At 48.1% G+C, this 26,208-nt stretch overlaps 1 protein-coding gene and 1 long non-coding RNA gene across 2 annotated transcripts; one reads left to right on the plus strand and one right to left on the minus strand.

The window, feature by feature from the left end:
• Nucleotides 1–4,402: 4,402 nt before the first annotated feature.
• Nucleotides 4,403–21,041, plus strand: NAT10 (N-acetyltransferase 10). The gene is made up of 28 exons (XM_068194274.1): nt 4,403–4,565; nt 6,061–6,152; nt 6,520–6,691; nt 6,982–7,104; nt 7,432–7,493; nt 7,741–7,855; nt 9,165–9,272; nt 9,820–9,953; nt 10,307–10,400; nt 10,759–10,857; nt 11,834–11,970; nt 12,064–12,188; nt 12,489–12,639; nt 13,022–13,118; nt 13,970–14,086; nt 14,179–14,280; nt 14,387–14,461; nt 14,909–15,025; nt 15,190–15,323; nt 16,011–16,059; nt 16,489–16,582; nt 16,679–16,789; nt 17,113–17,285; nt 17,393–17,512; nt 18,117–18,215; nt 18,579–18,652; nt 19,748–19,831; nt 20,867–21,041. The coding sequence occupies exons 1-28, from the start codon at nt 4,458–4,460 to the stop codon at nt 20,958–20,960; spliced, it is 3,060 nt and encodes a 1,019-aa protein (XP_068050375.1). The 5' UTR covers nt 4,403–4,457; the 3' UTR covers nt 20,961–21,041.
• LOC137476163 (uncharacterized) lies at nt 18,401–24,667 on the minus strand. The gene is made up of 6 exons (XR_011000278.1): nt 24,335–24,667; nt 24,114–24,219; nt 23,430–23,544; nt 22,943–23,207; nt 18,845–19,006; nt 18,401–18,727 (listed from the first exon to the last, which is right to left on the minus strand). It is a non-coding gene; the product is annotated as an uncharacterized lncRNA (long non-coding RNA).
• Nucleotides 24,668–26,208: the final 1,541 nt, after the last annotated feature.

The raw sequence follows: 26,208 nt of genomic DNA on the forward strand, positions 1-26,208 counted from the left end.
TAAACGTACACCATACCCAGAGACCTCTGAACGGATCAAAACATTCCACCTTGAGTTTGGGGGGGTTGGTTTGGGTTTTTTTTCCTACTTGAATTTATTAATAAAACACTGGGCCTCTTCATTGAGAGACAAGTTTGTAAACCTGTATGCCAGTGGCCTTTAGAGCAGCTGCCCTGCTGTTTCCTGGTGGAGGGAGAGGTGGAACAAGTCCCTGAGGGGTGAGCTGGGACCCTGCACAGACCCCTTTGATCTCCACCCGTGGGGTACCATCCGCTGGGTCACCCTGTGCGCTCGGAGCCCTTGCTGCTCCTCTGGCCTGTTAGGGGAGCTCTCCGTTTTTGCTCCATGGCTTGGCTCTAGGTCTGAGCTCCCTCCACATCCCAAGCACTCCTAGGTACGTTTCTTTTGGAAAAGGTCCTATTTAGAGCAAAGACTGTTACCAGAAGTTTATGTTGAAGCATAAGCTGTGGCAGTTTGGGGCTGCCTCTGGTGCTGAGCCCCTTCTGGATGCAGGGATGAGTTGCTTATTCCATGGGCAGCTGGGGTGTGATCCTGTGGCTGGAAGGAGAGCATGTAACAGGGCTGGGTCTGAGCCTGTTCAAAACCAAACTTCTGCCTTCAGCCTCTTGCTTCCTCCTGGCTGTAATTCAGGGGTTTCTGAGCAAGTGATTTATAAATCCCTGAAGTATTTCAGATCTTTGTACGTGTTGTTACTGTGTCTGGGAAACTTGGATCCTTCCTAGACATCCTCCTTTTGAAAGCTGACCCAGAAATCATGAGCTGTTGTCTTGTACCTGAGGCCAGCCTGCTCCTGAATTTTACTTCTGTGTTTTTGCTGTGTACAGGCTGTTGGCTAAGACCAGTTCACCAGTGCAGCTTAGGGATTTTGCTGTGGAAAGGGTTCTAAATGTCACTTAATCCCTGTTTTCTTCCCCAGATCCTGTCTTTTGTATGCAGCCATCTCTGAATCATCAGGCAGAGTAGCTGGAAGAGGATTGTTGGCTTTTGTTACTTAACCAGGCAGTGTATCCTGCTGGGAGTTAACTCTCAGAGAACCTTGTATCTTCTCAAAATGTCCCATCAACCTTACATTTTTAGGAAGATTGCTTGTTTTCCAGGTCTCTGGAGAAAGGATCAAGCTTCCCTTTCTCCCAAATGGCATTTGAGTAGAGAGAAGTTACTGAAGAGGCTCTAACTGCAGATAAATACTGCAAGGATGATAAATTATACTGGAAAAGTTCTTAACATTCATATGATTAAGAACAAATAGGGCAAAATCTTTGTGGTCCAGCAGAGCAAGATACAGAACCATTTGGTTGGAAGAATCTTGATATACCACTTGCCCTGTTCATGAGGCTGCAGTCACCTCCTGGGAAATCCAGACCATCCCTCTTGCTGATGTGAAACTTCTTGGGTAAACTTATTGCAAAGTGTTGACATGGATGCTTGAGCTGGGGCTTGTCACTGTGTGAAGGAGGCTGGTTTAGTTTCTAAAATGTGGGCACCTGTTTCTCCAGTTTTTCATCTGCACTGAGTATGGATGGGACTAAAAGGTTTCCCTTCACTTGAGCTGGCACCAGTGAACTTGCAGGGATGTGGTGGACCAGAACTTCTGGAGAGCAAGTAGGAAATGAGCCCAAAAAAAACTCTCCTGTTGAACTTAAGAGGATAATTTCCTTATTTAAATCTGGCCTTAAATATATTTATGATTATTGCCTGGAGCTTTTTGGGAAGCGCCAGCATTGCAATGCGGTGCAGCTCCCTTCTAATGGTGTTTTTCCTGAAGTGACGCAATTTGTCAAAATGCATCTGAGCCCTCTATTGGTCTTGGCTGTCAGGAGACAGTGGCACAACTTCAGGGAAGGAGCTTTGGGAGCATTGCCTTCTTTTTGTCAGCACACCTCAGAGTCATGGAGAGGGCTAATTGCTGAAACTGCAACATTTTCCTGTTGGCCAATACGTTTTTGCAGAGGGAGGAGGTGGGGAAGGTCCTTCAGATGTGCATTTTTGGTGATGTGGCAGAGTGTGATGAGAAACTTCCTTTTCTAGACTGTTCATCCAAGGGCAGAGGTGCTATTCTGGGAACCACTTTCAGAGGCTTTTTGAATAAAATGCTATTACAATTAAAATTAAAATTTGTGGCTCTCTGGATCCAGCCTTAACGGAGGGAAGGAAAATTTGGGAAGTTTTCCAAAATCTGCTTCCTAAAACCCACTTAGAGCAGCACGTAGGAGAACTGCGCTAGGAAAACCAGAGCCTAACTTGGCATTTGGTTCTGAATTTAACTTTTTTTTGCTCTTGCTGCAGTTTTATTAAAAGAAGATTCTCTTCCCCTCTCTTTTTAATACTCATAGAAGAGTCAGAAGGGTGTAACTGGCTCGGTTCCAGCTCTGCTGGCCCATTTCTACCCAACGGAGGATCAACTGACACCTGGAATTTTGGTTTCAAGCTAAATTTTAGGAAATATCCTTTAGACTTTTATGAAATGAAAATGTATTTCCTCTTTTGAAGCCCTTGGGTTTTAGAGTGAATTTTAGCAATGCTTCTAGCACATAAAATAAGTGTTGAGAATTTTTAGTTTGTTGTCAGGTTTAAATTTTCTGATGGCCTTAAACATATCTGTATATATGTCTTTGCAGTTCTTTAACTCAGCGTTGGAAACAAATTGGTCCATGGCTTATGTGAACACTTGAAAAATAAATCTATTTAAATGTTTTATGTCCTTCCCTTTTAAGCAAATATTTCATACCTAAAGGGATTGTCTTGCTACACTTCTGTTGCATTGGTGGTTTTGTCTCAGTGATTGGGTTTAACTGGATTCACCTAAAAAAAATTGTTCTACAGCCTTTATGATTATTAATTACCTATTTTTATCAGATTTTATTATATTTTAAAACAATCCCGAATACATCCAGTGGTATTAAACACATTTTTCCTACCCTGTCACCTGGTTTTAAATACTTCATTGTTTGGATGCTCAAGTTAAAAAAAAAGGCAGTATTAAAAGCTAAGAATAAATATATCTATGCAAATAGCTCGGCTCAGCTTTGGTATTGAAAGGTTAGGAACAGCTTTACTGTCAGCTTGAGAATGAAATTCCATGTTTCTGAAACCTCGCTGGAATTTCAGCTCAGGTTGATAAATCCTTTTCTTGTTGCTGCTCCGCAGCTGTGCAGCTTGGGATTTTGTAGGGAAGACTTTCAAACAGGTCTGGTGGATTTATTTCGAAGCAGAGTTAAATGTTAGCAGCTCCCTCTTCTTCCTGAGGAGCAGAATTCCTCATATTCCCTGGGCGTCGCTGAGTGTCCTGTACCAATGAATCCTAAAGGTTTGTTCTTTCCCGATGAGTTCTGTTTGCCCTCTGCACTCTTCTTTCCTTGGGAAAACTGCCTCCAAATGCCCTTTGTGTATGTGTGTATGGATGTGCGTGTATTTGGTTTTGTCATCTCTCCCCCGCGAGCAAAGGCCACCCAGACTCAGAGTTGGCAGGGGTGGAAATTGAATTATCTTTATAAAATCAAAAAATTTAAATTTATAAAACCTGCTCTTTGCACCCACGCGCCTGGAGGGGTCACAGGCAGGATTTGTTTAGAATAAATCGTTGAAAAAAATAAAATTGGTGTTACTAGAGGGAAGGGAAGGCGAGGCGAGGCAAGGCAAGGCAAGGCGCGCTGGGGCTGCTCTGTGTCTCTGTGCCGGGGTTTGGGAGCCGGCTGGGCACAGCAGTCCATTCCCTGTGGGAAGCTGCTTTCAGCTGCTGAGCCTGAAAGCTCGCTGGACACAGCAGCGCGTGTTTTCACCCGGGTTGGGTTGTGTTTTCACCCGTGTTTTCACCCGGGTTGTGTTTTCACCCGGGTTGTGTTTTCACCCGTGTTTTGTTTTCTCGTGTGTTTTCTCGTGTTTTCACCCGTGTTGTGTTTTCACCCGTGTTTTCACCTGTGTTTTCTCGTGTGTTTTCACCCGTGTTGTGTTTTCTCGTGTGTTTTCTCGTGTTTTCAACTGTGTTTTCTCGTGTGTTTTCAGCTGTGTTTTCACCCGTGTTGTGTTTTCACATGTGTTTCCTCGTGTGTTTTCACCCGTGTTTTCTCGTGTGTTTTCACCCGTGTTTTCACCTGTGTTTTCTCGTTTGTTTTCACCCGTGTTTTGTTTTCTCGTGTGTTTTCACCCGTGTTTTCACCCGCGTTTTCACCCGTGTTTTCTCGTTTGTTTTCACCCGTGTTTTGTTTTCTCGTGTGTTTTCACCCGTGTTTTCACGTGTGTTTTCTCGTGTGTTTTCACAGAAACGGGGACTCACCTCCACGGACGCGTCGCGCAGGCGGCCGGCGCGGGCAGCCCCGGGGTCCTCCCACGCTGCGCGGCGCCCGCGCCCGGCCCCACGTGGCTCCCACGTGGTGCAGCGGGAGCGGGGCGGGGGAGGGGCGCCGGGAGCCGCGGGAAGAGCGCCGGGAGCCGCAGCCATGCAGCGCCGCAAGGTGGACAACCGCATCCGCGTCCTCATCGAGAACGGCGTGGCGGAGCGGCAGCGGAGCCTGTTCGTGGTGGTGGGCGACCGCGGCAAGGACCAGGTACCGCCGTGGCGGAGGGGCGCGGGGGCTGCGGGTGCCGAGACCCGCCCGGGCCTGCCGCACTTCCTCAGTCCCTGCTCCGCTCTGCCTTCAGCAGGAATTAACCCCTGCCAGCCGCAGGCAGAGCAGTGGGGCCTGAGGGGGAGGGAACTCGCAGGGACGGAGAGGTTGGAAATGGTGTGTGAGACCTCCCCGAGCTCATGAGCATCAAATGAAACTCGGGACAGGCTGCGGTTGGTAGGTTTGGTTTGTTTGGGGTTTTTGTTTGTTTGTTTGTTTTAACTGAGTCAAAGGATATTAAACTTTCTGGCCAGCTGGAGGTTTTTTCCCCTCGGTTCTGCCCTGTGGTGGTTTCTCTCTCGGAGTGGGCTTTGAGCTGTCTCGCAGATGAACCTGCTCGGTGAAGTTGTGTGGAGGAAATTAAGTGCTAAACGCGTTTTTCTTCAGGGACTCTGGCCTTGTGTTTTTCGAGTGGGGAGGGGAAGAACAGCACGGCAAACCCACGATGGTTTAGGATAAGTCCATTCACAGAACCACAGAATTGTTCAGGGTGGAAAAGCCCTCCCAGATCACTGAGTCCAGCAAGGCCAAAGCAGCCACAAAACCACGTCCCCCAGTGCCACATCTCCGTGCCTTTTAAATCCCTGCAGGAATGGGGACTTGACAGCCCACTCAGGGAAGAAATGTTGCCTTATATCCGACCTAAACCTCCCCTGGCACAGCCTGAGGCCATTTCCTCTCCTCTTGTTCCTGGAAGCAGGGCCTGACCTGGCTGTCCCTTCCCGTCAGGGGTTTGTGGAGAGCAGTAAGGTCCCCCCGACCCCCTTTTCTCCAGGCTGAGCCCCTTTCCCACCTCCCTCAGCCTCTCCTGCTGCTCCAGCCCCTTCCCCAGCTCCATTCCCTTCCCTGGACACGCTCCAGCCCCTCAGTGTCTTTGGTGCAGTGAGGGGCCCAAAGCTGAGCCCAGGATTTTGCCTTCCCCTGTGCTGAGCAGAGGGGAACAATCCCTGCCCTGCTCCTGCTGCTGTTCTGTTCTAGCTGCTGTGTAACTGATAATTCATTTATTTCCAGTCTGTGGGCAAATAAAATAAACTAATTATTAAAAAAAAAAAACCCAAAAAAACTTGGAAAAGAACGAGTTGTTCAGGTGGCAGTAGAGGAGTGTTGGCATTATTTACTGATGGGTTCTGGCACCTCCCAGGTCTGGTTTTGTTCACTGAAACCCTCTGTGGAAAATCCATAACGGATGGATTATCTGGAAGAGACAGAAGTGTGTTTAGGCTGGAATGGTCAGTGTTGGTTCTGCCAGAGAAGGGAGCTGAGGAAACAGGAGGTAAAACGCAGTGTCCTGCAGCCCTGGGGAAGGCACGACGCAGCTTGGCTTTGCGCCTCTGTTCTGCGCGGTGGAAATACAGGTGTAAAATTAACTTTAGAAAAACACTTTGCTTCGTGGCGCTCCCCGAGAGCTGTTTGTGAGTGTTGTGTGCCCCGGCAGGTCGTCATCCTTCACCACATGCTGTCCAAGGCCACGGTGAAGGCCAGGCCCTCTGTGCTCTGGTGCTACAAGAAGGAGCTGGGCTTCAGCAGGTGAGAGACCCCGGGTGTCCTGCTGCTCCCCAGGGAGGCAGCGCTGGAGCCGGAGGGCTTGGTGGGAGGGGAAGCCAGCGCTGGTCCTGGAGCAGCTGGGAGAAATCTGTTCTTCCAGGATTGAAATTTGGCTTAACATAACAGAATTGACACCAGCAGAAAGTACCTCTGGTTTTTTCCCTTTAGCTCTAACGCTGACTCTGCTGCCCTGGGCCAAACTCCCCCTCACCCTTTTAACCTCAAACCTCGGGTTCCTCAGCTGTTTAACCTAACCTCAGTCATATTTAGGACTGAGTTCTGACTTCCAGAGCACACTTTCCTCAAACCCTTTCCCAAGAAAACTCCTGTATGGATTTTATCCCCCCAGCCACAGGAAGAAGAGGATGAGACAGCTCCAGAAGAAGATTAAGAGTGGAACTCTGAACATCAAGGACGATGATCCCTTCGAGCTGTTCATAGCAGCCACAAACATCCGCTACTGCTACTACAACGAAACACACAAGATCCTTGGGAACACCTTTGGAATGTGTGTCCTTCAGGTCAGGAATTCCTTGGCTCCCCAGAGAGCTTCACAATAATCAGTTGAAATGTTGCAGGACTGGGATTTGTTGCTTCTGTCACTTCAGTTTTGGTGGCCTTGCTTATCCCTCACGAGTTGTGTGAGGGTGAGGTGGCCTCACACAGGAGTTGGAACAGGGCATTGCTTAGTGCAAATTTAAGTGTGAATTAAACTTTGAGGAATAAAGTCTCTAGGCTTTCTGTGCCTTTCAGTAGGAGTCAGCTGCACTGCTGGACTCTGGGCAGCTCTGACGTTCTTTTTACTGCCCAGGATTTTGAAGCCTTGACTCCAAACCTGTTGGCCAGAACTGTGGAGACGGTGGAAGGTGGTGGAATTGTGGTGATTCTGCTGAGAACGATGAACTCCCTGAAGCAGCTCTATACAATGACCATGGTACGTGCAGCACTATGTGTCTGTTCTGTACCAGCAGCTGCATTGAGGTGGTGCTGGGTGGGTATTTATTGATTCTATTATGGGCTGTTACCTTCCTTCCATCATCTTTCCTGCTCCATCATTCAGGAATGGGAGGAGATGGGATGGGATTTGTTACACTCGAGCATTTCTGAAATGCTGTAGATGTGGGTGTTTCACCACGAAGTCAGGATCCTGTCTGGGATGTGCTGTGGATGGCAATGGAGAGACAAGAGTGGGAAAGAAGGGGTCACAATCCTGCAAATGTCACTGTCACATTTTCTTTGTTTTCTTCCCTTTTTCTTTCAGGACGTTCACTCCCGGTACAGGACAGAGGCCCACCAGGATGTGGTGGGGAGGTTCAATGAGAGGTGAGTGACTCAAGAGTGCAAAGGATCTGGGCTGTCAGCCCAAGGAAAGCACCAGGAAGAGCACTGGGTATTCCTGATGGCAAAGCATCCCACAGGTCTGCATTGGAACAGGCCTGTTATTGGAAGCTGGACTTGCAGCTCTGCTGTGGGGAGCTGTGAATGCTCTGTGGTTAGAAGAGAGTTCAGATGAACCTGAACGCCAGGGAGTGCTGCTGGGGTTTTTACTGAGGTTTCCCTGCCTGCCCAGGTTCATTCTGTCCCTGGCCTCGTGCAAGACCTGCCTGGTGATCGATGACCAGCTGAACATCCTGCCCATCTCCAGCCACGCTGCCAACATCACTCCTGTGCCCCCCTGGTCCCAGGTCAGTGAGTGATCCCAGCCCTTTTCCCTGGAACCAATCCCTCTGACTTGGCCAAGGGGTACTAAAGATTTAAACACAGGGATTTTTTTTTAATTTCACCCTGATTTATATCAAAGGATGGCATTGTGGAGAGAAAGCAGAACGTTCTGCAAAAATTATGTGGGTGAAGCTTGGGGAGCTGTTTTTTTTCTATATTCTGCTTATTTTTTTAATTTTCTGTCCTATCTCTTTTTGTGTTTGCCCATATTTATTAATTTTCCTGTACTGCTGCTCAGCCCAGTGAGGTGGAGCTTGATTGTGTTCGCATAGAGGGATTTCAAGCTGATGGACAGATGGGACAAGACCAATAAAAATACTTTTTTGGCAGTTGGAGGGTGGGAGAACACTTTGGAAATAAGTATATTGCAGGCTCGGGACACAGCTGGAAGCTGTGGCAGCTGTTTCAATTTCTGAGTTACAGTGTCACATTCCAGGAAGAATTCCCTGAGGATAATCCAGACACATATTTGCACTGTTAGAAATGTATTCTTTTATCACTTCCAGTTGTAGACAGCGGTAAAGTGGAACCAGTTTTAAACAGAAATCTTGATGCATTTAAGCTGTGCTGTGTGGCCTAAGAAATAACCAACCCAGGTTCTGTCAGAGATGGTAAAAGCATTCTAATAGGGTACTGGTTTTAAATGAAATAAATAAATAAAACAACCTCCTTTTATCATTAGGACAACACTGACAGCAGCACAAATGCTTATTATCTGTTGGCTGGAGAGGCTGATGCATTTGGAATTTTAAGTGACAACCAGGAAAATCAGCCTTCATTCCCATCTAAAACTGGTTTTGTTTGTGTCCAAGTTCATTGCTTGGCTCTGAAGATCTTGATATTATTTTGGTATTGGTGCTGCAGTAGTTCTTCCCCCTGCGTGGACACTTCATGTGGCAGGTGTAACAAAGATCATGAGTGTCCAAAGACTGAAAGATGAATTAAATTATTCAGAACACTTTAATCTGTTTTTCCTATCAGTGCCATTCTGTAATTATTATGTACTGCAAAATCCTTCCCTTTTTTCCTTCCAAACCTGGGGAAGTCAGGATTTGGAACCGCTTTGTGACCATTCTCCTGAAGATGCCTGGAAGTTTAACTGTTAAATACATGTCTGTCCTTATAAATTCTCATGGTTTTGGGGAATACATTCTTCTTGTGGTAACTTTTCCTTCCAGATCCTTTTCTCTGACTGACCAAAGGTGTCAAAAGACACCACAAAGGGAGGATTGTGCTGAAATATCCTTGGCTCATCCTGTTGTGTGTCTGTAGGAGGAGAGCCTGGGGCCCCAGGACTTGGAGCTGAGGGAGCTGAAGGAGAGCCTGCAGGACACACAGCCCGTGGGAGTGCTGGTGGATGGCTGCAAAACCCTGGATCAGGTTGGTGTGATGCCTCAGGCTTTAGCTTTTATATTTTTCACATTCTGTGCTGCTTTAGTGTGTACTTCTGAGCTTCATGGTAGGGCATAGTAAGCTCTCTTCACAGAGCAGGGAGACAGAGCGAGGTAGGTAGACCGAGGACAGTTGGTCCAAGTTTCCGACCCAAGATCATAAACAATGGCAGAACGAAGAGAGAAAAACAAGAAGGAAGCTTCAAAAAACTGAAGCTATCATTAGACAATTAACTCCAATATGCAAATGGAGCAGGACTTACAAAAGTGAGAGACCTCGTGACCGGTGGTGCAGTGTGTGACCACTTTGGGTTCATCCTGGGTGCAGCCCTGGCTGGGCTCTTGTGCTGCCCACAGTGCATCCATCGAGGCCTTCTAATAAATCCCTACTTTATTCTTTAATTCTGTCTAGCCTCTGTTCTAGGTCAGCCTTCACAAGGCATCAGAGCTGGCCAGAGCTGAGGTTCTCTGAGTGTGGCAGGTCTCAGGGTAAGAGAAACTCAAACACTGTTTCCTGGGGGTTTTCTAATCCTCAGGCAAAAGCAGTTCTAAAATTCATTGAAGCCATTTCTGAGAAGACCCTGAGGAGCACTGTGGCATTAACAGCAGCCAGGGGACGAGGGAAATCTGCTGCTTTGGGGCTGGCCATTGCTGGAGCAGTAGCTTTTGGGTGAGTGATCCCCCACTCCAATCCCCCAGGCCTTATCTGCATCCCTGAGTTAAAAAAACCCACCAAGATAACAGGATCTGAATATATTTGTAATTTCCAGTGTTAAATCCCTCATTTTAAACCTTGTATCTTTTGATTCAAGATTATTTCTTTATAAGATTGTATTTTTTGTCAAATTTTTCATAAAACTCAAAATAATCACACATAAATCGAGGTAAGTGTCTGTAGGAATCTGCTGTTTTGGTTATGAGGTGAAGTCAATCCCTCCTATTAAAACCCATCCTGTTTAGTACTTACATGGTTAAACGTGTTAGAAAAATGGTTCAGCTCTTGTTTTGGTTTTTTTTCTGCAGTTACTCCAATATCTTTGTCACATCTCCCAGCCCTGACAACCTTCACACTCTCTTTGAGTTTATATTTAAAGGCTTTGATGCACTGCAGTATCAGGTGAGGGGAGCAGACTATTTTGCAATATTTTCAAACATTCCTGCTTAGGCAGTTTTACACCTCATCTGTGGTTTTGGCTACATATATTTGCTACCAGCCTTTTTTACCATGTTCTTCAAGAAAAGGAATCATGGTAGAATTGTTTCTTTCTCTGTTTTTTAGCAGGCTAAACCATTTTCTTTGTGAAGCAGATTTTAACATCAGTAAATAATTTCCCAGTTCTCAGGCCTTTGAAACTTTTATAAGAATTTTTTATTAGAATGTGAAATAACAGTGTCTGAGCTTACTTTGATGATGGTAAATTATTTTTTTCTTAGATCTTGGCTTTTTATATTGTTTAAAAAATGTGATTTTCCAGGAACACCTGGACTATGAGATTGTTCAGTCCTTAAATCCGGAGTTCAACAAGGCAGTGGTCAGAGTGAATGTGTTCAAGGAGCACAGGCAGACCATCCAGGTAATTGGCATTCTTGCCTTTCCAGTTTTGTTCCTGGCTGTAGTTTTTGCCAGTGTTGAAGTTGTTTTGATTTTAAGCATGTTCATTCTGTGTGATGTGGAACTGTCCTGGTGGGTTTTGCTGTAAGGCAGATCCTCAGGGAGTGACTTCCTCAAAATTCCTTCTGTCTTTCAACTCGAAGATTACAGAGCTCCCTCGTGGGTTTCTCCCAGAACAAAACAAAAGCAAAGGGAGGTGAAAGGAGTGATGCCTTAAGTTTTAGCTTTCATATTTTTCAGATTCTGTGCTACTTTAATGTGTAACTCTGAGCTTCATAGTAAGGTCTCTTCACAGGGTAGGCAGGCAAAGCAATTCCTTTTCCAGCTTGAGAACCAAGGGCAGCTGTTACAGCCTCAGGCCCAAAAAGCATAAACAATGGTGAACTGAAGAGAGGAAAACAAAGAGGATGGAACTTTATAACCTGAAGCTATAATTTGGACAATTAACTCCAATATGCAAATGTACCAGAACTTATAAAAGTGTGAGACCTCATGACCAGTTGTCCATTTTGTGACTATTTTGGGTTCATCTTGGGTGCAGCCCTGGCTGGGCTCTTGTGCTGCCCAGGGTGCATCCATTGAGATCTTTTAGTAAATCCCTACTTTATTCTTTAATTCTGTCTAGCCTCTGTTCTAGGTCAGCCTTCTCAAGATATCAGAAGCAGTGCAGGAAGAGCTTTTAGTGATTAGATTTCCTTTATTTTCCTCACCTCTGCAGATGAATTCCTGTGGAGTTGTGCCAAACAAGATGTGTGAGCCCGTCCTTGTTAGGGCAACATAAACCCTCTCCTGCCTTTCTGTTTTTCCACATCTCAGTCACTGGCTTGGTGTTTGAGGAGACCAGGGACAGCAGAGAGCTTTCCAGGGCTCCAGCTGTGTGAATCTGGGTGTTTCCCTGATGGCTGCTGCTGGCAGTGACAGTGTCCCCTCCTTTGCAGTACATCCACCCTGCTGATTCTGTGAAGCTGGGCCAGGCTGAGCTCGTGGTGATCGACGAAGCTGCTGCCATTCCTCTGCCCCTGGTGAAGAACCTGCTGGGCCCTTACCTGGTGTTCATGGCTTCCACCATCAATGGGTAAGGCTGGAGCAGCCCCTCCGTACTGGGCTTCCCCAGAGCTCTGGATGGCTGCCTGGGCTTCCCTCAGGCTCTCTGTGTCTTGCTTCCCAGGTACGAGGGCACCGGGCGGTCGCTGTCCCTGAAGCTCATCCAGCAGCTCCGCCAGCAGAGCGCCCAGAGCCAGGTGACCCTGACAGCAGAGAACAAGTCCACAGCCACTGCCAAGCTCACCTCAGGTACAGCACCTCTGGGCTGTGTGTCCCACACAACCTGTGTGTGTCCTGGGGCTGCTGTCAGCCTCATCCCACGGCTGTCCCACCCCTCCATGTGCTTTGCAGCTGTGGCAAGGGGCTTGTGTGGGGAAAAGACAGAACTCTGCTGCCTTTCCCTCACAAGTTTCAGATGGAAGGCTTGTAAGAGGTGAAAGATCAGCAACTGGGAGTTTTCTAAACTGGGAGCCCTTCAGAGCACAGGGATCCTGCAGGGTGCTTGTCTGGCTCTGGCTTCCAGCAGAGTGTCCTTTGCAACCCTTGCAGCTCGCACGTTGCACGAGGTGTCCCTGCACGAGTCCATCAGGTACGCCCCTGGGGACCCCGTGGAGAAGTGGCTGAATGATCTCCTGTGCTTGGACTGCCTCAACATCACCAGGATCATCTCTGGCTGCCCTCTGCCAGACACCTGTGACCTGTATCCTCACTGAAAGCTTCTCAGCCTGGTTGATGGTTGGGATAAGCTCAGCACACGATCTTTCCCTAAGGCCTCGCTCCTGGAGTTAAGCTCTCATGGCACTGGTGGTGTGTGCTGCCAGGACATCACCAAATCCCAGTTTTGCTGCAGAGACAACCTCGAGGAGGGGATGCTGAAGGGAAGCCCTTGTTGGAGTTACAAAAGGTTTATCTTTACAGGTGAAGGGTGTGAAAGCTGCAAACACTGCCCAACATCATTTATTCTTGTAGATTAAGCTGTGGAGTCTAAGACAAGCCAGTTTGTGGCCCAGATTTTGAAAATAAACCAACAAGAAGCTTTTTCCTGGTTCCCAAGGAGGTTTTTCCTTAATCCCTGTGTTTAGATACTATGTAAATAGAGACACACTCTTTTGTTACCACAGAGCATCAGAAGTTTTCCTGCAGAGGCTGATGGCCCTCTATGTGGCTTCACACTACAAGGTAGGGCTTGGGCTTCTTCCATCCAATTTCATTCCCAGTTTTTGTGGGAATTTTCTGGAGATAGCAGTGCTTGTTTCGACAGCGTGACTGAGATTTCTCAAGAACTTCTGTTGCTTCCTATTGTGTACAGAGCTGTGTTCTCCTTTCTCTGCGATCTCTGACTTGGTTCAGGCTGTACATACTGGATTTCCAGATAGTCTGGAATATTTTTGCCTTGAGAAAATGTGGACACTAAAATTCTAAATGAGCCTCCAAGCTTGTCAGGATTTTATCAGTGCTGAACCTCATTTGCAATTTCTCTTTACCATGTTCTGGTGGCCTCAAATTCGTCAAGAGTAGCACCTTTATGAGACTGAAAAGAGGAATAATTCATCTCAAGGTTTCAAGACTAGGGATGATCTGTAAATGTGAGTGGGGAAGTCCAGAAGTGCTGAACTACTGAGTTCTAAAATTCTGAGGCTTAAAAAAATACAGGATTTGGTACTTAGGAGGTAAGGAGCTTTATGAAAATAGGAAGTTCAGGTTCATACATACACAAGGTTTCCCTTGAGGAGAACAGATGCTCTCTGGGGGTGTGACAGCCATGAGCTGGCCTGGGAGCTCCTCCATCCCTCAGCATTGTACAAGTTCCAAATTTCCTAATAGCTCTAAATTTAGAAATCAGCTGGACTTTGAAGCTCTCCTCATGGAATAACCATTTGGGTAACACTCTCAGGCACATTTGTGGCATTTTGGGGGTTGTCCTGTGCAGGGCCAGGAACTGGCCTCAATCCTGATGGGTCCCTTCCAGCTCAGGGTATTCTGTGTTTCTCTGGACAGCTTTTGATCTTTCTGGTGTCTTCACCCTCCAGAACTCCCCCAATGACCTCCAGATGCTCTCTGATGCCCCTGCCCATCATCTCTTCTGCCTTTTGCCGCCTGTTCCACCCACCCAGAATTCGTTACCAGAAGTCCTGGCTGTTGTTCAGGTAAGAGAATTACTTGAGTGTCAGTTTTGGTCCTGGTCTAGTTGAGCAGGAGGAAGCATTTTGTGTTCATGGTTTTGTGTCTTTCCTGGCAGGTGTGCATGGAGGGAGAGATCTCCCGCCAGTCCATCATGAACAGCCTCTCCAGGGGAAAGAAAGCCTCTGGTGATCTTATTCCCTGGACCATTTCAGAGCAGGTGGGTGATTTGGCTGGGCACTGGCACCCAGGGTGTTTTTCATGTATTTCTTGTCTCCAGAGTGCCCAGCTGTGTCCTTTAAATGGACTTTTTGTCCCTTGTGCAGTTCCAGGATCCGGACTTTGGGGGCCTCTCTGGCGGGCGCGTCGTTCGCATCGCGGTTCACCCGGATTACCAGGGGGTAAAGTACCTGGGACCAGCTGTGGTGGGGCCAGGGAAATGGCTCTCCAGAGAGCTCAGGAACAGGGCAAACACTGCAGTTCCTCCAGTTTTTAGCATTTTAAGCTCAGGGCACCAAACCAGTGCTCCCTAGGCAGCACGGGAGCATCGCGACTCACCGTACGCAATCCAGGGATATTTACTGTGACATTACCAAGTGTTTGGCATTTTCTGAGTGCCAGAGTTAAGCCCCAAGAATTACTACAGAGCCCTGAACTATCAGGGCTGATGCTGATTTCAGACACCCTGGTTCTGTACTGTCCTCCTCCCTGGAGCTGCCACGTGGCCAAAAAAAGCATTTTTGCAGTGACTGATTATTAATGGGTTTTAAGGGGAGAACGTTGTTGCCCTATGTTAAAAATCAGAGAAAAAATCATTTTGCTTATAGTGTGTTGTTGTTACTTCACAGATGGGCTATGGCAGCAGAGCTCTGACTTTGCTGCAGATGTACTACGAGGGCAAATTCCCATGTTTGGAAGAAGAAGCAGTTCAAAAGCCAAAAGAAATCACAACTGTGAGCAGTGAGGTATGGTAATTTTTTATTTTCTGTCGTGCTAAGCTGTGTCATTTCCACTGTAAGTCTCCACTCTGTAGGAAGGAAATACTCAGATTTGCTTTTCATGCAGAAGAGCTTTAATTTGCAGCTTTCTGTGGGGATTGCTGCAAACCTATTCCCACTTTCTTTTCCAGACTGTTGGTTTATTAGAAGAGGTTGTGACACCCCGGAAAGATTTGCCTCCTTTGCTGCTCAAACTGAGTGAGAGACAAGCTGAGCACCTGGACTATCTCGGGGTGTCTTATGGCCTGACACCCAGATTGCTTAAGTAGGACATGATTCTATTTCCCAGTTACATCTTGCTCTTCTTAAACTGATAATGAGCTTTACTTGCCCAATTTTTCCAGGGTGTAGAAGTAAGAACAGCCTGTGATAGGTAGGGAGTGGTTAAATTCTCATCCCTGTGACCTGTAGAAACTTGAGGTGCTGCTGACTTCAGAGCTGGTGGGTTTTTTCCTGACTGATGTAAATGCCTTTCACAGCACCATGAAAGTTTGTGCATTTTTTGACATCACATTCATCATTTTTCCCTCCCCTGTGCTGGACCCTCAGTCACGTGGGTGCTGTTCCTGCTCTCTGTCAGTGCTCATTTGCACTGACTGTTGGAGTGTCTTACAGACTTGTGCTTGCTTCTCACCAGCTGTCCTTGTACAGCAAATAAATTGCATTTAACCACAATTTATTACTGTGTGGTCAACAGCTCAGTTGGTTCATATGTGAACACTTCAGGGAGTTCCCTTGAGGGCAGAAACATTACATTTTCTTGGATGGAAAGGATTTCACACCACGTCTGTCACTGTAAGGGAGATAAAACCTGACAGGTTTGCATTATGTGCAGTTGGAGTTGTGCTTTAAGCTGCAATATGGGGTTTTCACAGAAAATTACAAGTTTGTGTGTACAAACACAATTTATTACTGTATGCTCTATTCTCGGTGTGTTCCCTCTTTTTCCCAGGTTTTGGAAGCGTGCTGGATTTGTGCCAGTTTATTTGAGGCAGACCCCTGTAAGTACCACCCTGTTCCTGAGTGAAAACCCAGCCCTGCTGAAATCCCTGGGCATGCATTCCAGTAGATTCTGTGAGAAGGGGTTTGGGGCAGGAAGGTTTGCTGAGGCTGCTTTTAAGGCTTGGTTTATGTTCATTTTTATTCTTTGGGCCTATAGTTAAGGAGTAGAGTTTTAGGGTTGTGAATGTGGGCCTCCAAGTAGTTTGCACATAAAAAATATAGAGATGTTAGGGGCTATTAACTGGTTATTAGTAAAATAGCTGAGATTTACCAAATTCTAGAAGTTCATAGGTTTTCCATTAGGTGGAGGTGGTCAGTGGCAATTGATGCATTTGTTGTTGTTGATTTAGCTGAGCACAGAGTGCAAAAGGTTCATGGGGTGATGGGAAATCCATCACAGAATCACAGAACTGTGTTTTATTTATCAGAATGACCTGACGGGGGAGCATTCCTGCATCATGCTGAAGATGCTCAATGATGAGGAGTCTGAGCAGGAACCTTGGCTCACTGCCTTCTGGAAAGGTAACTCTGATCCTGCTGACTCTGCAAGAACCCTCTGGGCTGTTTATTATTCTAAAGGTCCACTGGGCTAATTTATTTTGTCCTCTTGCCTTGTAGATTTTAGAAGGCGCTTCCTTTCCCTGCTTTCCTACCAGTTCAGCACCTTCTCTCCCTCCTTGGCACTGAATATTCTACAGAACAAAAATATCAAACAGCAGCCCCAAGCACGTGAGTACCCTGACTGGGACAGCTGTAAGTGCATGGCAGAGCATGGCTGGAGCCTGGCACCTCAATCTGCTCTTTTCTCAAGATGTTTAACAGGAGAATCCTTTGGGGAGAACTTGGAACCTGTGTCTTGGGTTTTGGTGTCTGTGGTAGTTGGAGGGTTTTTTCTGCTGCAGCCAGGGAACAAACCTCTTTTAAAGCAAAACCAATGTGCATTGTTAAAGGCAAAGGAAAAGTATTAAATACCTGAATAAAGGCTAAACACTGAGATCCTGGGTGCTCTGAAGAACATTGCTAACCTTGCTGTCTTTCTCTGGTCCCCACAGCCATCAGCCGTGCTGAGCTGGAGTCAGCGTTCATCCCGTACGACCTGAAGAGGCTGGAGATGTACTCCCGCAACATGGTGGACTATCACCTCATCATGGACATGGTTCCCACCATTGCCAGGATGTTCTTCCTCAGCCAGATGGGAGATATCTCCCTCTCTGCTGCACAGTCGGTGTGTGTGGGCGGGGTGGAGCGAGGATTTGGGGAGAGCATGGGGAGTGAGGTGGGGGATGTGTGTCTGTATTTGCTCCGTGACTGAAATACCTGTCTCTTCCTCAGGCCCTTTTCCTAGGGATTGGCCTGCAGCATAAATCTCTGGACCAGCTGGAAAAGGAGCTGGAACTGCCCAGCAGTCAATTGATGGGACTCTTCAACAGGATCATCCGCAAAGTGGTGCAGGTGGGAGCAGCAGGACAAGCCTTGGTCATGTGGGGCCATAATTCCAACATTAACAGAAAATACGGCGCTAAGAGAGAGCTGGATCAGAGCTGGGCATCCTTAACACAGCCCCAGTTACTGACCATAAACTTCTTGGCAAGGTGGGGAAAATCCCAGCTGGAAAATGCGTGGCAATGATTTGAATGCCCATGGCAGGGGGTTTGGAGCTGGATGATCTTTTAAGGTCCCTTCCAACCCAAACTACTTCATGATTCTGTGTGGTGATTTCCCAGATAAGAGTGCTTATCTTACGGTTTGCCATGTTGAAGTGCCCTGACCAGAATGCTGAGCAGACAATCCTTGTTGCCTAAGCCATTCTTGAGAGCATTGGTGGCATCTCAGCTTTCCTTGGGAAAAAATAAAATTATTTTCCATTGTTATCTAGAGGTAGACTTGAAATCCAGTGAAATAATTGGAAAGTTTTGGAACTGGTTCCAGGTTTTCTTTCTCTCTAAGGTTTAGGATAGCAAAGCTCCTGAAGTCTGAATGTAGGAGTTAATTGTAGAGGTGATAAGCGGTGTTTTAAAAACCAAGTCTGACATGTGCTGGCTTGTTTAATTTTCAGCTGTTCAACACAGTCCAGGAAAAAGCTGTGGAGGAGCAGATGGCAGCAACAAAGGATGTTGTGATGGAGCCAACGCTGAAATCTTTAAATGACGATTTGGTAATTACAAACTTTATTCCTGGTTCATATGTAAGCGCTTCAGGGAGTTCCATTGAGGGTAGAAACATTAAATTTTCTTGGATGGAAAGGGTTCCACACCATGTCTGGCACTGTAAAACCTGACAGGTTTGCATTATGTGCAGTTGGAGTTGTGCTTTAAGCTGCAATATGGGGTTTTCACAGAAAATTACAAGTTTGTGTGTATAAATAACGTAAAAATGCAATTAGATAAATGAGAGAAGCTATTCAGGACCAGCTGATATTTGTTTTAGGGGATGTATTTGTGGGAAAAGGCATTTTCCTCTTATTACAAAGTCATTGTTGCCATCAGGACCCAATGCATCTTCTGCTGTCCTGTTGCAGGAGGAGGCTGCAAAGGAATTCCAAGAAAAGCACAAGCAGGAGGTGATGAAACTGAAGGAGATGGACCTTACACAGTAAGAATTCATCTGCCGGGTCTCAAGTCCAGTTTCTCCCTGGATGGAATGCTGGGTCTTGCTGGGTTTTGTGCACTGTAGGTGCAGTAAACCATCAGTAAATGAGAACTATTGTTTATTGTCAGCAGTGGGTAAAACATAAAAAAGCCCAAATCAACACAAAAAGAGCAACTAGCCAGAGCTTTTACTTACGTGTCAGCAGATTTCTGTCTTTCTGGACCAACAGGAGTTAGAGATGCCACTGATTCTCTCTCTTCTCTCTACCCTCCCACTTTTTGTCTTATAAACACTGTTCACTGTGCTGATCTTCCAGGAAAGTTGTCTGGCTTGGCTCTAAATTGGTCTCTGTTACAGCTGGCAAAAGGAATATAAGCTTCTTTGAATCTTTAGTTGTCATGTTTGACAAAGGACAAGAATGGATGTGAAGTGACTTGCAAATCAGTCACATAAGGAAAATAATACAACCAGAATGTTTTAAAATTAATTCTATTTTGTAGCATTCGTAGTGCTACATATCTTTTTATTATTTTGGACTGTGTTTCCTTCCTTTTTTTTTTTTCCCTCAGCCAGAAATAGATTTTTGTTCTCCTCAATGAGGAGAGAGACACAAAAATCTATTTTGAATACTTTTCAATGCAGGTTGTAGAAAACTTGTGAGGCTTTGTCCAACACTGTGAGGCTTTGTGGACAAAGCCTTATCTCTTCCAAATCACCAAGAACTTGAGATGGAGAGCAGTCGCTCCATTTTGCTACACAATTGCTTTGCCTCTTTAAATCTGGGTGTCATTTCCAGGGTGCTTGAACACCCAGACAAGGGCCACAGGACATGAGCTTATTTGAGCAGCAATTATGGTCTTCATTTCTCTTTTCAAAAGCAAGCTGCAGCTCTTCACTTTCTCCCAGACTGATTTAGGAAAACTGTCCCATGCCAGCTTTGTTTGGTGTGTGTTTCCCAAATCTAATTTGGTTGGGTGCTGGCACAGTGGCTTTGTTTGCAGAGTAGTGTGTGCCTGACAGTAGAAACACCTTATTTTTATGATTTTTTCCTCTGTGCTAACAATTTGACTTGACTTTTCCTTTGCCTTTCTCATTAAGGTACATTATCCGGGGGGATGACGAGGAGTGGAACGAGGTGCTGAGCAAGGCAGGACAGAACGCTTCCATCGTCAGCTTGAAAAGGTAAAGGAAGTTGAAATGTTCCAGAGATCTCTCCTCTTCCTGCTGGCTTTGTTGAAATGTTTCCCAAAAGAGTGAAGCCTAAGGGTTAAATGCAGGTTAAGTGAACTCAGTGTCCTGGCTAGCTCCTCAGTATTCCTGGGGGAATTGAGGTGTGAGCAGCTGCGAGATCCACTACCCAGTGTTTCTGTGTTGCTCTAAGGATAGTCCTCTCTTCATTAACTTGTTTAATTCTGACTTTATTGCTGATGATCTGCCCCTGATCGCACACAGAACCTGGGACTATTCCTCCCTTGGGTCACTCATTCCACCTGACTGCCCAATTTGCTTTGGGATCTAACACTGACTGGGAGCCCCTGGAGGTGCCAGTGGAGAAAATGCAAATTCAGGGAAGAGGAATTCTTTGAAATGTGAGCTTGAGCCTGGAAAATGTCTGTGTTTCTGCAATTCCTTAATTCTCATCCATCTTCTTTCTTCTGCCTTGCCCAGCATGTAATCTTCCCATAATTTTCCCTGGGGATTTATAGCTGAGACTTCCCTGCTCACTTATTCTCCCTTCCTGGAGTGCCTGACAGATCAAGTAATTACGTGATCTCTATTCCACCCTTTCATGGTTTTTCCCATGAATGCTGGAAGCTGTAAGTTTCCAAAAGCCTTCCAGGAAGGAGAGAGTCTTAGCAGTTGCTTATAAAGATCAGAGCTTGGAATTCTCTTGTGTTTGCTTGAGTCAGAATCCAGTGCAGGGACAAAATTGAATGCTTAAAATAATCAGTAGTAGTTTCTCTTCCAGGTACTCTAAAATCCAGATGCCCCATTTAGGACAGATAAAGTTTTGAAAAGCAAAGACAAGAGCTAAAAGTCAAGATCTTCTGGGTTAGAGAATCTCAGGACTCTATAAAATCTAAGTCAGGCTCTTGTTTCTGCTTTTTCTAGCACGAAGTTTAAATTTTCTCTCTCACTCCTATTTTACAACAAAAAATTCCCTGCTGGATGGCAAGCCAGTGTATTTTTAACAGATGTTTTGTTCCTGTTTTCCAGTGAGAAGAAAAGAAAACTAGAAACAGCACGAGGACCCAAGCAACAGAAGAAATTTAAGAAGACTAAAGATCTAAAGCAGAAGAGGAAGAAATGACTTAAAAGCCAATCAATGAACTTGAATGAACAAGTGCTGGGTCTGTACTTAAGAAGTCCCGTTCTCCTCTAAAGCAAGAGACTATTTTGGAGGGAAGAAAAATCCTTAGAGGCATTTTTCAAGTGTTTGTATTGTGGGAAGAGCAGTGTTCAAGTGTTTGTGTGAAGATTTTTATAGGAAGGGTGACTGCAGAGTGTGAGCGAGGAACTGGAATGCACTGGGATGTGAGGAAGGTGCTTGAGCAGCTCCAACATTCCCATTCCAGGAGGGCAGATCTGTAAACTTCCTGCATCTTAATGGTTCTCTGATTTATTAAACAAGAGTTCGGACAACAAAGGACAGAAATGTGACTCTGCCTTAGCACTGCAGCACACCTTGATCTCTGTAGCTGCTGGTTCTGGTGGTACTTTGGAGTTTGAGGGGGCTTTTATGTACTTTGTATTTGGGGCTGGCTGATCACTGCACACTCACTCTACCTCCCTGCTGGCCCAGAGCTGCCCCTTGGCTGCAGTGGAAAGTTTAGTGTTCAGGTTGCCAGAAATCAGCACTATTGTACCAAAACCTGGCTGTGTGATCTCCTCTTTGACTTTAGGGGCCAGTTGAGCAGCCAAGCACTGAATTCCCAGCAGCGTGGCAATAACTGTGACAGTCTGGAGCTGGGACTTGCTGTGACTCTGGGTCTGCTGCCTCTCAGACTCCAGAGGCTTCAAACCCAGGGCATACCTTTGCCATGGAGTGTCCCAGTCCCAATCCTGAGTGCCCTGGTGCATTGCCTTGATATCCTTGTGGCTTTTTGCTGTGGGGATTTGGAACAGAGCCCTCCCTGCAGCTGAGGTACAGCTGTGTTATATTTACCTGCAGATCCCACAGCTGCTTTTCTTAGCAAATCCTAAAGTAAAGACAGCTTTTCTTCTCTAGGAGGCTGATTTTAATTAAACACAGGTTTTGCACCACAGAGTCTGTCTGCCTGTGGTTTGGAAGCCTCTGTGATGTGCCACCACAGTTGGTGGCAGTGGCACATCCCTGAGCAGGGACATCTGCAGCTGCAGCCCTCAGAGAGGGGCTGGGATCACTCAGCAGCACTGCCAGGACTGTGGTGGCCACTGGCTGCCCTGAACTGGCTTTAAAGGTCTTGGAAAAGGAGCAGACGTGGAAGGCAAGGAGTGTGGGGCTCTGGAGAGCTGTGCCCAGGAAGTGTGCAGAAGAAAAGGCGAGTGTGAATTCTCCCTGGTTTTGCTGTTACTGTTAAAAATAGTGGTGTGCACCCTGAGGTGGTCTGTCCTCTTGTTTATTCCTTGGAGACTGTTGGAGTGCTGGCTGGATTTGGGAGGAGCCAAGAGGTTTTTCCTGTCAGAAATCCATGATGGGGATGTTTTCCCTGGCTGTGCCAAGTGGAAGGAACAGCTTTGGAGCTGTTGCAGACACAGGCTGGGGATCCATCTCCTGAAAACCAGTTCAGGTTTGTTCATCTGACTCTGCCCCTGACCTGTGGCTTCCAGGGACCCTTCTGAGTTCTGGATATTCCAATGCTGCTTTTTAAAGAAGGAATTCCAAACACAGAAAGTCAGTCATTCAATCTGAGCTGTCCCAGTGGTGGGTTGTGAGGGGGAGGGGGATGGTAGCTAAGACATTCCCAACTGGAATTGGGGCCATACACTTCAGACACCTTTAAGTGGACTGAAGGGGCTGGTCCCAGTGCTCCAAGTCCTGTGGTGGAGGTGAGCAGGGGGCAAATTACAAAAAAAAAAAAAAAAATTAGGGGGAGGGAATGATTTCGAATTCCTGGCCTTCCTTTTTTGACAGCAATTTGTTTTTTGGGGCCCAAGCTTAAAAAACCTGGAGTGTGTGATTGTTCCCAAGTGTCACACTTCCAGACTAGGGTCTGATGCGGTGGTTATAGTCAAACCATGGAAGGGGTTGGGTTGGGAGGGACCTTAAAGCTCATCCCATTCTAACCCCCTGCCAGGGGCAGAGACACTTACCACTATCCCAGGTTGCTCTAAGCCCTGTGCAGCCTGGCCTGGGACACTTCCAGGGATGAGGCAGCCAAGCTGGGTAACAGTTGGTATGTCTGACTCCATTTTCCTTCCCAGCTGGGCAGCAGATGAGTGGGAACACTGCACCAACACCTGCTGGAATTTCCGCTTCCAGCTCTGCATGGAACACCTCATACAGCTGTGAACACTCACCCGAACACTTTTGCCATGGACCAAGGGAACCCTTAGGACTTGCCTTGCTCATTTCTCCCTGGAAAGAGACACAGCATGAGCACCTTTGCAGCTGTTGGAAAAATCCTGGTACAGGCAGGAAATCAGGGTTATTGGAATAGTTTTGTGCTATCACACAACTGTTCACCTGTGTTGTTCCATGGTCGAGTGCTGGCCATGGAGCTCTGCCCTGTAGATGTTCCAAGGGCTGGTGTTTAAAGCAGCATTAGCACAAAAGGAGCTGTATTGGCATAGGAATTACCTTGCTGGTATTTCCATCCCAGGAAGGACTTCCATATGACACAGAGATCAGGTCAGTTGTTTTGAGCACAGTGCTGAGAACACCAAAGGTTGTGGGTTTAATCACTGGAATGGGCCTGTGAAAAACACCAATCACTTGGTTTTTAAAGTTTTAAAAGTTTAATGATAATAAAATAGTCATAAAAATAGTAATGCAATTACTGTAATAAAAATTTAGAGTTAGGACAATTACAAGACAATAAAAAGCAAAGAATTACAGACGTCCGGATGCTCTCAGGCACTTAAGCCCGATAAGCATGCCTTGTGAACAAAGGAATAACCTTTAAAAGCAACAGCCTGCTGCATATTCATACATCTCATACATGATGCATAAATTCCTTGCAAATTAAGAACTTTTCTGGTTTTTGTCAACTTCTTCCCCTTAATCCTGGTGGTTCCATAAAGACGGAGAGAAGGTGGAAGAATGTTTGTCTTTTCCGATAAGGAGGCAGTAATTCTTTATGGGCCCCCATCACTGTCATCTCTGTGCGAAGAGTTTCTTCATTATCTCATCTCTTACTTGAGCTAGTAAAAAAAAACCCCACATACATAGGTTCTATTTTAACTACAAAACTACATTTGCCATACTATTAAAATGTTAATACAGCACTTCTAATCAATATAACGTAATACACATAGTAACTACCTGCGTAGAGCCATATAATATGCATTTTTCACAGGCCATTCACTTAGAGGTCAGCTTCATGATCATGATCCTTGCGGTTCCCTTCTATCTCAGGATATCCTGTGATCTGGAAACACAGATTAAATATTTCAACTAGAATTTTTACAAAAGGAGATTTTGCCATTGGAGGGTGTGAGTTGCACAGATCTCGGGGGAAAACGAAGGAAAGCATCAGGTCTCACCCGGCAGATGTTGAAGGAGCAGCTGGAGCAGGACAGCGCCTGTCCTGGAGCAACTCCTCCTGCCCGCGGCTCCGCTCGTTTCCCAGGGATGCGGTGTCCGCAGGACGGGAGGCGGGCCCTGCTCTGCCCAGGGAGGTGCCGGGGCAGAGGGGGCTCCGCATCCCCGCGGGGGCTGCGAGGCCGCTCTTACCCAGCGGGACCAGCGGCCTCCGAGGGGTCCCGGGGCCGGCACGGGCGGTCCCCGCGCCCCGCCCGCTTCCAGCCGCGATCCAGCGCCTGCTCCGGGAAAGCGCCGCTCTCCTGCCGGGCCCGGCAGCGGCACAGCCGCGGCTCTCCGCGGCCGCAGCGGGACCTGCCCGGAGCACCGGCGGGGCCCCAGCTCCGCGCCGGCCGCGGTCCGAGCAGGAGCGGCAGCGCCGGGAGCAGCCCCAGCGCCCGTCCCGGAGCGGCTCTTCCTTCCCGCCTGCAGTGAGCCCAGTCCCTGTTCCAGCCGCAATCCCGCGTCCGCTCTGCGGCCCCACGGCTCGCAGCTCGGGACCCCCAGCAAACACCGGCAGGACCCAGACCCGAATTCCCTGGCCCGGGTCCCGTTCCCACCTCAGCGCCTCGAGCTCCGCGCAGCGCCGGGAGCAGCCCCCGATCCAGGGCTCCGCACAGCGCTCCGAGCGACGGCCCCGCCGCATCCCGGGATGAGCACCCACCGCACAAAGCGGAGCGGGCGCGGATCCGCCGGGATTTACGGGAGCGGGGGGGCGGGGCGGGGCCGGCCCAGGTGTGAGGGGCGGGGCCGGCCCAGGTGTGAGGGGCGGGGCCGGCCCAGGTGTGAGGGGCGGGGCCGGCTCAGGTGCGCGGCCCCAGCGCGGCTGCGCGGGGCGGGGCCGGGGGGATTTAAGCCCCGGGAATCGGCTCAGGAGCCATTTGCCCCCTCGGCGCTCGGTGGGGGCGGCTGCGGCCGTGCCGGGCTCCATGTCTTTTTATCTATTTATTTATTTTCCTTTTTACTTCTCTTTACCTCTTTTCCTGTATACTTCCCCTCTCTCCCACCCTTCCTTCCCTCCCCCACCCCCCAACACCCTCCCCCCCCCTACCCCCCCCTCCCTCTCCCCCCTAGCCCTCCCCTCCCTCCCCCCCGGCCGGACCCCCCCTACCCCCGTCCCTTCCCCCCTACACACCCCAACCCTGCCCTACCCTTCCACTTTTCCCCTGCTTCATCCACGCTTCCTTCCCCCGCCACCCCGGCTCCCACCTGCCTCTTCACCCTGCTCCCCTTCCCCCGAATTCCTCCCCACCTGCCCTGAATCCTTCCCCTCCATCTTTCACCTTTCTTTCCCCTCTACCTTCCCCTTTTCCTCTTCTTCCCTCTGCACCTTGACCCTCCCAGCTGTGCTCCATCCTCGTCCTCCGTCCTCCACCCGTCCTGCCCCCCTCCCTGCTCCCCTGCACACCTCGACCCCCCCACCTGCCCTCCTTCCTTGGCCCACCCTGACCGCCCCCGCTGTTCCCCCATTCCCGTCCTCTGTCCTCCCCTCCCTCTTTCCCCCGCAGCCGCGGGGCTCGGGGCGCCGGAGAATAAAGCCCAGAGGGCCGGAGCCCGGCGCCCCCCGCTGTCCCTGGAGCCCCCACACGGGGCCGGGCCCGCTCGGCGGGTCCCCCCACACTGGTCAAATACACCGCCCGACACCGCCGGGGCTCCGGCCTTCCCTACATCACACTGGGGGCTCCCGGGGAAGGGGTTGGGGGGCTGGGGTCGGGTGGGTCAGGGAGGGCCCCCTCCTCGGGAGGGGGTCCGGGGGGGGTTGGGTTGGGGTGGGATGGGCCCCCTCCGGAGGAGGGGGTCCTGGGGGGGGGGGGTCGGGAGGGCCCCCTCCTCAGGA

This window comes from Anomalospiza imberbis, chromosome 6 (assembly GCF_031753505.1).
Source record: "Anomalospiza imberbis isolate Cuckoo-Finch-1a 21T00152 chromosome 6, ASM3175350v1, whole genome shotgun sequence".
NCBI lineage: Eukaryota > Metazoa > Chordata > Aves > Passeriformes > Viduidae > Anomalospiza > Anomalospiza imberbis.

What these genes read in the sequence shown, in the direction of transcription:
- NAT10 (XM_068194274.1), top strand. Translation starts at nt 4,458, where the DNA reads ATGCAGCGCCGCAAGGTGGACAACCGCATCCGCGTCCTCATCGAGAAC. An exon ending in GCTGCAAAACCCTGGATCAG is followed by an intron (nt 9,273 to 9,819) that starts GTTGGTGTGATG and finishes TCTAATCCTCAG; the next exon opens with GCAAAAGCAGTTCTAAAATT. An exon ending in TTTATTTGAGGCAGACCCCT is followed by an intron (nt 16,060 to 16,488) that starts GTAAGTACCACC and finishes TTTATTTATCAG; the next exon opens with AATGACCTGACGGGGGAGCA.